Genomic DNA, 10,709 nt, shown 5'->3' on the forward strand with positions numbered 1-10,709 from the left:
GAAATATTGAAGCAATTGTTGTTTTGTGTCAGCAACATTTTTCACTATCAATTTCCCGTTTTGTCGTAACTCCACATTATGCTAGATTTATTTAAGAAATAACTATGATACTAGAGACCTTTTGCTGTAGCAATGCTACTGTAGTGGGTAAAACATGCCCGTGCTTCAAAGTGCACGCTCGTGCTTCAAAATGCACGCTCATGCTTTGGCTTAAGGGCTTTTCCACCATTTCTAGCAACAGAAGCAGGAGGATGACGAGGTTAAGATGTGAACCCTGCCGATGGAAAACATGGTTTATTTGTTTTGTTTTTAGTTTATATAATTCGGAATTTTATGATTTTTTTAAGTAATGAATTGAGTTAATAGAATTACAGATTGGTAATTAGATTAGTTTGTAAAAACGAATTTCGAGGGAGAGTGATGTGCAAATTGAGGTGCCGTTTTTTTTTTTTAACTTTTGTTTTGAAAGATCTGATGTTTGATTCACATTTTGTTTTTCTTCTTGTTTTTTAATTTTTTATTTATTTATTTTTAAATCAAGAAATGGTGAATGATGTTTTGTGATTGGGAATGGAAATAGTTATGTGCATAAATTTAGAGGGTTTTTTTGTACATGAAAATATTAAAGATGGTGTCAAATTATACCAAAGTGCTAATTAATTAGCACGCAGAGCTGAAATATATAAATGTTTGTGTTATAATAGCCTTGATTTGTATAACGTATTGAAATGTAAAATAAAAAAAATAATAGTTAAAATTTTGTCATTATATCAAATTTAACGTACATTTATATTATACAATGATATCTTGATATTTGGATAGATTATTATTATTTTTATAAACATGTATTTATTACTGTTAATCAGTTGCATGGTGCTCGTGTCAACATGAATTATAAAAAAATAAAAATAAAAATAAAAATAACTTATTCCATCTTAGAAAATAAAAGGCAGCACTATATTAAAGATAAAGCAAGCTTTTAAATTAGATCTAAACATTTGATTATAAAAATGTGCTTGTTTTTAATTATGAGACAAACCTTACACTAGGGGAATTTCCTTGCTTTGCATTGGGTTTTTATAATTTTGAGAATTTTGAGTCAATGTTGGATATAAATATACAATGGAAATTATGCTTCATCTTCAGATTAAGATATATATATATATATATATTCTTGATGTTGAACTTTGCTTTCAAATTTTAATATTTAATTCTAAAATGCTTTGATTTTGATGTACTTTTTAGAATGGAAACTATTGGCATATCCAGTTTTGAAAAAATCTCATGAATATTTATAGCACAAACAAAATAAGTGTAATTAAATCTTTTTAATTATTAATATCATATTTAATATAAATAAAAATTAATTATCAATGTGCTCTTTTTTAAAAAATTATTTATTTTATAACTAACAAATATTAATGAATATTATATATATAGATATATTCCATATTATATAATTAAAAAATAGTTCATAATTATAAATAATATTTAAAAATATTTTTACTAACCAGGTCGTTTGGCATCGTTTTGAATATTATTATATATATAGATATATTCCATATCAGATAATTAAAAAATAGTTCATAATTATAAATAATATTTAAAAATATTTTTACTAATCGGATCATTTGGCATCGTTTTCTTTCTTTTTTTTTGTTGTTATTGTTTTGCTTTTGTTTTGTTTTTACTTTGTTTTCATTTTATTTTCAATTTTTGAGAACAAAACATGTTTGGATATACTAACTATTGTGTATTTTAAAAAGATGTAAATATAAACATGTTTGGTAACGCTTTTTTTTATCGTTTTTTCAAATTCATATTTTTAAAATTTTTTTATAAAAGTTTATTTTTCATATTAGTTTACTTGATAATATTAATAAATAAAATTAATAGCATAGACTGGTATTATATGGGTAAAAAATATCTTACAAAAATTACACCTTCTAAAACCAAAAAATATTGTAGTGTTTGCCTTAAAAAATTTTATATATATATATACATACATATTAAAATTAGATCCAACCCATTTAAAAAAAAAATGGGAGAGGAGGGGCAATTTAGAGACGTAGTCAAACAATAGGTTTTTACAAATATTTTTTCAAATATATATATATATATATATTATATGTTATATCATAATTTATAAAAATTAATGATCAAACAATAATTTTCACAAATAATTTTTAAAAATACAATTTTTATACTATATAAACTAATTTGTAAAAATCAACCCAAAACAATAAATTTTTATAAATATATATTTTTTAAATATTTTTCTTAATATATATTTTTTTTAAAATTGTTAATATTAATTTGTAAAAAATTTTTGATATTTTTAAAAAAATTAAAAAGAATTAAAAAAATTAAAAAAAGAGAGATGAGTAAAAAGAGGAAGGTTTTTCGTAGGTGGGAGGAAGAGTTTTGAAAAACATTTTTCAAAACAATTGAAAAATATAAAAATTGTTGTTTTCTATTTTTTTTTTTTTGGAAACATGAGGCTTGTTGTCAAAATTTTTGAAAACAAAAACAAAGTGTTATCAAACATGTTTTTTTAGTTTTGTTTCCAAAACATGAAATTGAAAACAAAAAACAAAAATTGACAACAATGCTAAACAACCCCTTAACATCTATTCGAATGACTCGATGATTAAACCATTTACTTGAGACTCCAAACCTATAAGAGTTTGATATTTGAGCTCATTCTGATAACTAAACTTGGTATATTTTTTTTACAAAATAAAAATACATTTTTAATAATTATAATTTGAAATATTTAATGAAATATTTAACCCAAAAAAAATAAACGGTATTAAACATATCCCACTGCTTTTAATGCAAACAAAACAAACACATAAATGCAAGAGGAAAAATTCTTTAAAAAAATTAAAAAATCCTCCTTAAAAACCTCTCCAAATAGATTATACAACTACTTTAAATACATTACTAAATTTATAAATTTTTTCAAATGATATCAATGATAAACACATGCTGATAAAAAAAAAATCAAGGATATATATTTCAATAAAAAGTGAAAAAGAATACTCAAAGGGAGTGGAAAGACGGAACGGTAAAAAACATAACAAAAAGTAGTAAATAGAACTAAGAAAAGAGTTGAATAAGGAGCAGGCATGGCGAGCAGTCCATGTTAGAATGAAATAAAACGGTCAGAGAAGGCAATATTGTTGTTCCTGTTCTTGTTCACAACTCTCTTTTGACTTGCAGTTCAGCACATGCTCTTGTTTTTCTTCTTGTTTGCCATCAAGTTCACCACTTCCACTTTTTCTCTCTCTTCCCAGAAATATGGTTATTTAATAACATATAAATGACCAAGTTCAGGGTTTTATTAGAGATGATAACAGTATGAATGCAGTTGTCATTACTGGAGAAAGATGACCATGTCCATGTGTCCAAGTCTGTCCACATCCTAAGAAAGTCCTTCATAGTGTCCCTACTTTGAATATTCTCAAACACAACACACTGACCAAGCCATGAAACAAGAGCTTCTCTGTCTTTCCTTTTTTGATAAAAAAGGGGGTTCACCTAAGTCAACATGTCATCTCAGAGCTAGGGGTGGACATGGGCCGGACGACCCATGAGTGCCTGAACCCAGCTTAAAAAATACAGAGCTAGGGTTTAGAAATGCTAAAGCTGGGGACTCAAATGTTTTACTGATTGAATTTTTGAGCTGGGTTTAGGGTCGGATGATTTTGACCCGACCCGGACCCTACCCGACCCGAATAAATAAATAATATATATATATATATAATTATATATATATATATCATTATTATTTATAATATATATAATTATATATATATATATTAGTAATAAAGGGTTTGAAAAGAGTAGCATTTATAATACTTTCATGTTAGTATTTTTTTAAATGTTTGAAAAAATTTTTAGGGGTTGTAGTAGTAGTTTTTATTTAGTTATTTCAATTATTTCATAAAAAAATTATTTATTTTTTTGGGTCGGGTTGACTTTGGGCCCAGGGCTTAATGACAATCAAATGGGTCGGGCTTTGGATCAAAAGCAATTTAGCCCGAACATGGCTCGACCCACTCAACCCGAATATATGGGTTGCATATTTGAGTCTAGCCCAGCCCAGTCCCGACCCAGTCCGGCCCATGTCCACCCCTACTCAGAGCAGCAGTTCATCAGGACCGCCACTGCTTGGATTACTTCAATCTAAGAACTTTTCTTCTGAATCTTTCATGTGATTCTTTTCAAAATATATAGGAAAGAAAATAAAGAATTAAATAAATAAATTACAACATGCATCTCTTAAGCGAGTAATTAAAGCTGTTCACGTTGGAATTGCAGATGTAAGTAACATGGTGTCAGATAGGGGTGGACATGGGCCGGACGACCCATGGGATCGCCCGAACCCAAATCTAAAAAAATACTGGCGCTGGTTTAGAAAGTTGCCCAAAAACCCAGGTTGAGCTCAAATGTTTTAGTCGATTGAATTTCGGGTTGGGTTTGGGTCAGATGAATTTTGACCCGACCCGACCCGCCCGACTCGAATAAATAAATAATATATGTATCATATATTATTTATAATATATATAATTATATACATATAATAGTAATAGAGCTTGAAAAGAGTAAACATTTATAAGACTTTGTGTTGTATTTTTAAATGTTTGAAAAAAATTTTTAGGGGTTATAGTAGTAGTTTTTATTTAGTTATTTCAATTATTTCATAAAAAAATTAATTATTTTTTGGGTCGGGTCGGGCTGGGCCTGGGCCTAATGACAATCAAATGGGTCGGGTTTGGATAAAAATTAGATGCGCTGGCAGGATATGCAATGTATATACTAATGTGTACAGAGTGCTGACCTCTCTTGGGAACACCAGGAATAGTTAAATTCCTGCATACTTGATGAGTTTGAGAAACATTGAACAACAGGTTTAAGGCAAAGTTCATCACCAGCTCTTTACAAACTTTGTTGGAATCTGCAGTACATTGTAATTTCAATGGTATACCTCGAATCACACATTTAAGTGGCACAGACTATGTTTTTTTATATAATGCAGATAGGTTTGAAGAAATATAACGCATGATGAGAAATGAAAGTAAGGTTACTTACCTGCCTTGATTTTGAAATAAAAGATTTTCAATTTTGTTTACTGTAGTTTGGTAAGCTGCATTGTTTGTCGGTGATTGTATTGAAGAAAACTAATGCTAAAATCAAATGATATTCTATTCTGAAGTGGGAGTACATATATAAACCATGTGTGTCTAAAACTAAGTAGAGAATTTTGTGAATTTTTATATATAGACCCAATCATATTTTCATAACTAAAATTGGATTATGTAAGGTGTCACGCAAACATCCATACTATTAGAATAGTTGCGGAGTGGCAATCAAAGCTGTCCAAAGCAGAGGAGAATATGATTATGGAGAGCCAACTACTAGGATTCAAGGTACCAACTCCAGAGGATGGCAGCTCAAACTACTATCAATCATAAAGATACTAGGGGAGGACTGACTGCAGCGAACCTTGACAATAATATTGCCTTCATTATACAAAGACTAAATTCAACATGTACTTTTGCTATTTGTGAAAAAAAAATTATTACATGGGATTAAAATATACTGGAGTTATGCCTTCAACTGAGAATCTTGTTTCACAAAATATAAAGAGAAAAATGATTTAAAGTATTTTATGTGAGTAAAAGAAAATAGATACTACAATCCTATTGCTAGAATCAAAACTGGGGATGAAGATTCTAAAATCAGGACTAACCTTGATGACCATTTTGTATGACTTCTGCAGCCAGATCAATTATGCCGTGACAGTGGCAATGTGTTTGCAGGAAAAACAGCAGACGGAGATCCTTGTGCCTTCTTCTTTAACTGCTCAAGCAGACGATGAGCTTCTCTTAACTCATCACTTGCATTAGGCCCATGTCTTTCCCATGAGTCAATAACATGCTTTTGGAACTCTAATGCGAGGGCATAACTGCATTCCACAAAAAGGATGGTATTGAAAATGCAAGACTTCAAAATTATAGTATAAATGAGTGAGTTTACTGATAGTTGTAAAAGTCCTGATATGGCATGATGCAAAGTTAAAAGATTTCAGAAATTATTTTGGCATGTATCTGCAAGATAATATTGAAAAACACCTGAAGATGATGCACGGTTGCCTACCAAATTGTACAGTGTTATATAAGGATGAATCATTTCCATAAGGAGAAGATACCATCACTAAAACACATCTAACGCCAAAAGCATTGAATCATACCTGATTAGAATGAATAATAATAATAATAACAATAACGATCTGCTTGTCAAAAGATGAACTAAAGCAGTCAACATCCTCATGTTTACAACCTTTGGATGGAAAGTTCAGTGATTATGTTTCTCATGCTCCATTTTGCAACAAGAAATTTGTATGATAAGCTTACAAAATTTCTGCCAAACAAAGATGCCTAGAGAAAGATATTTCATAACATTGAATCTAAATAGTGATTCTTCTTTAGCAAGTGGTGATTAAAAGATTTGATGAGTACTCCTTCGAGCTATTACTACCAGTGACCTCTCAAATTGCAATAAAGCAAAACTAAATCTTCCATATTTAAATTTCAACAGCCACTACAATAACCATGAACTTAAAGTACCTCTTTAACTCCATAATCAGAAGTTCTAAATATTTCCACAAATTACAGAACCATCCATCTACACATGTTTTCCATTCCTATGTAGACATTCAGATAACTATATTCGCTTTCTTGTCACAATCATCATTTCTTCTTTACCAAGTTCCAGTGCCTAATTTAAAAATTGGCAATTTTCTGAGCTAAAAGCAAGCAAGGTCCTAATAACTACTCTCTAAGCAGTTCCCCATTCCTTATCCTTTGCAACCAACAGGGTTCTACACTGTCAGATAAGCATATATGCACACTGAAATATAACTTTCAAGCCTATGATCCAATCCTACAAAATATAGCTAAAACTTAAAGGGAATATATATTTCTCTACTTTTAATAAAACCAAGGTTTTTAAAAACCCAAGGCGGGTTTCGAGGCGCTTCTCAACCATGAGGCGAGGCGTAAGCCTCAAGGCGTTTTGAGGTGTAAGCCTCAATTTTTTTTGGAAAAAACAATAATAAAATTGTCTATCAAATACAAAAGTAATAAAAATATTATCAATTATTCCTAATTTCCATAATTCTATAGTCAAAATCACTAAAACAACAAAAACTAGCAAATTATAATTCCAAATTCAAAACATAATAATTCATCCATACACAAACTATGCAAAAAGTTAACCATATATTAAAAAACATCACTCTTGAAGTACAAGGAAACGAGAGGCTAAGATGTCATTAGATTTTATTATTTTTATTAATAAAATAAATATTTTTTAAAATTTATCTTAAACGTGAGAGAACTTATCTGATTAAACTATATAATTTTTATTTTTATTTTTAAATAATAAAAAAAAGACTTTTTGTTTTGTTTTCAAAAATTAATAATATTATGACTTATCTTATTGATAACTTATCTTAGTTAAAACTAAAAAAAATAGTTATCTTGATAATTATCATTAAATCTAAAAAAATAGTTTATCTTGATAATTTTTGTCATTTTTACATAATCTAAAAAATTAAATTGGTACGTTCTACTTGCAAAACCATAGGTGTTGATGAGTTTTTTCATTGAATTTTACATATATAAGTTTTTATTAATGAAAGTATATACATATAAATATTTTTTATTTGCTTTAAAAATTAAAATGATATTACAAAAATCAGGATTTTTGAGGCTTAAGCCTCACGCGCATTGAGGCGGTGCGCCTCAGTGCGTGCGCCTCTTGACAGTGAGGCTTAAGCCTCAGTTTTCAACCTCAAGGCGTGCGCCTTGAGGCTGTTCTCTTGCCCCTCAAGGCGAGCCTCAAGGAGCACGCCTCATTCGCTTTTAAAAACCATGAATAAAACATACCGTACGCAAGGTATAATTTATGTTAATGTACCTACAAAACCGCTACTTGATAACATTAGCAACTTTGCAATTAAACCATAGAGCATTTACCCATGCAACTTAATCTTATTTACCGCCTGTTGAAGACATGAAAATAAGAGAAATGAACCTTGTTCCTTCCTTCCATGAGAGGTTTGAAATCTAATGAACTCACATTAAAAAATTTACAAACCTAATCAAGGAAAATTCAAGACTTTGTAACTTAATAAGCATCAATTCAAACAAACGGTGGGCCTATGGTGCATGTGCAGAAGGCATTGAAACCAATATATCAAGAAATCCTTTGGTCATGAGGATCATATTCCTTCGAAGAGATGGCCTTAATGGTTCAAGATATATCTCTCACAAAACAAATGGCCAGCTTATAATGCTAAAAATCAAGAAAACATAATGACACATGACTTATACAAACGTATAATATTTGACAATTGATCAAGGGAAAAAAGAGTGTAAATATACCTTTCCATTGCCCCATAAGAATTAGCAATGCACTGGCATGTATCTATAGAATCCTCGTGGTCTTCGCCAAAAGTTTTCTCTATTATTTTCTTCCCAAGGAGCAGCATTCTTAATGCTTCCTGTGGCTGATTCATTTCCAAATATGTCTGCCCCAAATGCTTATATACAAATCCCAATCCAAAATGCATTGGCCCAAAGCTCCCCTTCAGCTGCTCAACTGCAGCCTCAAGCAAAGGAACAGCATCAGAGACTCTCCTTGTCAAGAGAAGCAACCACCCCAGCCTTGCTGAGATACTCCCAGCCAAATGCAGTTGTTGTGGGAGCTTCTCAATTATTGCCAACGTCCGCTTCATCAAAGACATAGCAATTTCAAAGTCATTCATGGCCTCATACAACAACGATGTCTCTGCATATGTCTCTGCAACCTTGTCAGGTGAGACTAATTTTTTCTTATCAAGAATCCCACAAGCAATCTCCAAACACCTCTTTGAATCTCCAAACTTGTCCTGGTTGAACAATGCTTTTGCCATCGAAACAAACACCACTGCCCGAATGTCACTCTCCTTCTCTGCTTGTGCAATCACCCCCTTAAGTGTATCAATGGCATTATCCAACCTCCCAAGAGAAATCTGCATATTTGCCTTCTCAATCTCCACATAAAACAATTCCTCGTTCAAATGCAAATCCTCCAAAACACTTCTTGCCATCTCATTTTGCTTCAAAGCTTCCTCATTCTCCCCAAGACTAGTATAAACAACTCCAAGAAGCCGTCGAACTTGAATCACCTCCATAGAATCAGACCCCAATCTCTCCTCATATATATCCAAGGCCTTCAGAGCAAGTGGCAAAGCCTCTTGAAACTCCAACACCGAAGTATAAAACTCTGCCAAATCCTTATAAGAATCACCCATTTCCCTGGAACCAGCAGCAAAGATCAAACTTTTCAGCTCAAAAACACCTTCTGAGATTAACCAAAGCCTCATATCTTCTCCCCATAAGTATCTTTTGTATCAGCAATCTGTGCCTGCACTGCAACACGCACTCGCGCATCTCCAGAATCACCACAACCTCGGCTTGGCATTCCATCAAGCACCTGCTCAGCAGTGTTCAGCGACTTCAAACTATCATCAAATCTCTTCATCCTATAACCAATCTTCCCCAATAAGAGCAGAGCTTTGGCAAGAGACAGCGAATCCCCACCATCTTTCTCCAAAATCCTAAACGCTCTGACAGCAAAGGTAAGGGCTTTCTCAGGGGTTTCAGAGCTATCAGAGTGCAAGCGCTCACCAACTTCTAGACAAGCGAGGCCAAGGCGCTTGTCATTCTCATCCGAAGTGGTTTCCATGGCGTTGAAGGCCTCGAGGAGTTGCTTCGTTGAGGTGGCGGAGTCGAAGATATGGTGATGCACGGAAGATGTTTGTGAAAATGCCTGAATGGAACGTGACTCGCATGGTTGGAAGGAGTGGTGGTAGTGGTGGTGGTGGTGATGGAGAAGAGGAAGGAGAAGGGACGAGCTCGGAGAATGGAGAAATCGAGGAGAAATGGTGAGCTTGGAGATGGAGGAGAGGAGGGAGAAGGTGGACCTTCTCATGCTAGAACCACTGACGAAGAAGCTCGAGATAATACAAAAATCAAACCTTTCGTCTGCATAGATCTTGAACAACAATTTAATTTTCTTATTTTATAATTAGTTAAAATTATTTTATATTTCCTGTTTTTGGTAAACAACCTACTCTTTGCTTGTTCGCCTATTTTATTTCGATCACCTGGCATAAAAAAAAATTACAATTTGATTTCATATATTTAATTTTTGTTACAATAACACCGGTTTTAACAAATACTCCTTCGGTTCCTTTCTACTTATCATGTTTTGGAGTTCTTCTTTGTTCTTTTTTACTTGTCATATTAGAAATTTTGTACATCATTAAATAATTTGTTTTCAAAATTTATCCACTTGTATAATTTTTAATAAATCACAATTAACTATATATTAAATTATATACTCCATTTAGCGTTTGGTTAGATGTAGTTGAAAATACAGTAGATTTTCAATCACAGTGTAGTTGTAAATTCTGGAGTTGAAAATGCAGGAGAGTCAAATTTTGGTGTTTGGTTGACTGTAATTGAAAATGCTGGATTTCAAAATTTTGTGTTTGTTTGGGAGGATTTGTAAATCTCGATTTTGAAAACATGTGTTTGGTTGGATGTATTTGTAGGATATAAACACCCTTGTTAAGGATACTCCACCTTAGT

At 31.9% G+C, this 10,709-nt stretch overlaps 1 protein-coding gene across 1 annotated transcript; it reads right to left on the reverse strand.

Annotated features, from left to right (window-relative positions):
- Positions 1 to 4,792: 4,792 nt before the first annotated feature.
- Positions 4,793 to 10,164, reverse strand: LOC120270194 (nephrocystin-3-like). Its single transcript, XM_039277227.1, is given in 5 exon segments — positions 4,793 to 4,963; positions 5,759 to 5,974; positions 8,457 to 9,412; positions 9,414 to 9,461; positions 9,463 to 10,164. Coding segments are annotated over 4 exon segments (1,770 nt in total). The 5' UTR covers positions 10,048 to 10,164; the 3' UTR covers positions 4,793 to 4,963; positions 5,759 to 5,793.
- Between the last annotated feature and the right edge of the window lie 545 nt (positions 10,165 to 10,709).

This window comes from Dioscorea cayenensis, chromosome 2, assembly GCF_009730915.1.
Source record: "Dioscorea cayenensis subsp. rotundata cultivar TDr96_F1 chromosome 2, TDr96_F1_v2_PseudoChromosome.rev07_lg8_w22 25.fasta, whole genome shotgun sequence".
Taxonomy (NCBI): domain Eukaryota; kingdom Viridiplantae; phylum Streptophyta; class Magnoliopsida; order Dioscoreales; family Dioscoreaceae; genus Dioscorea; species Dioscorea cayenensis.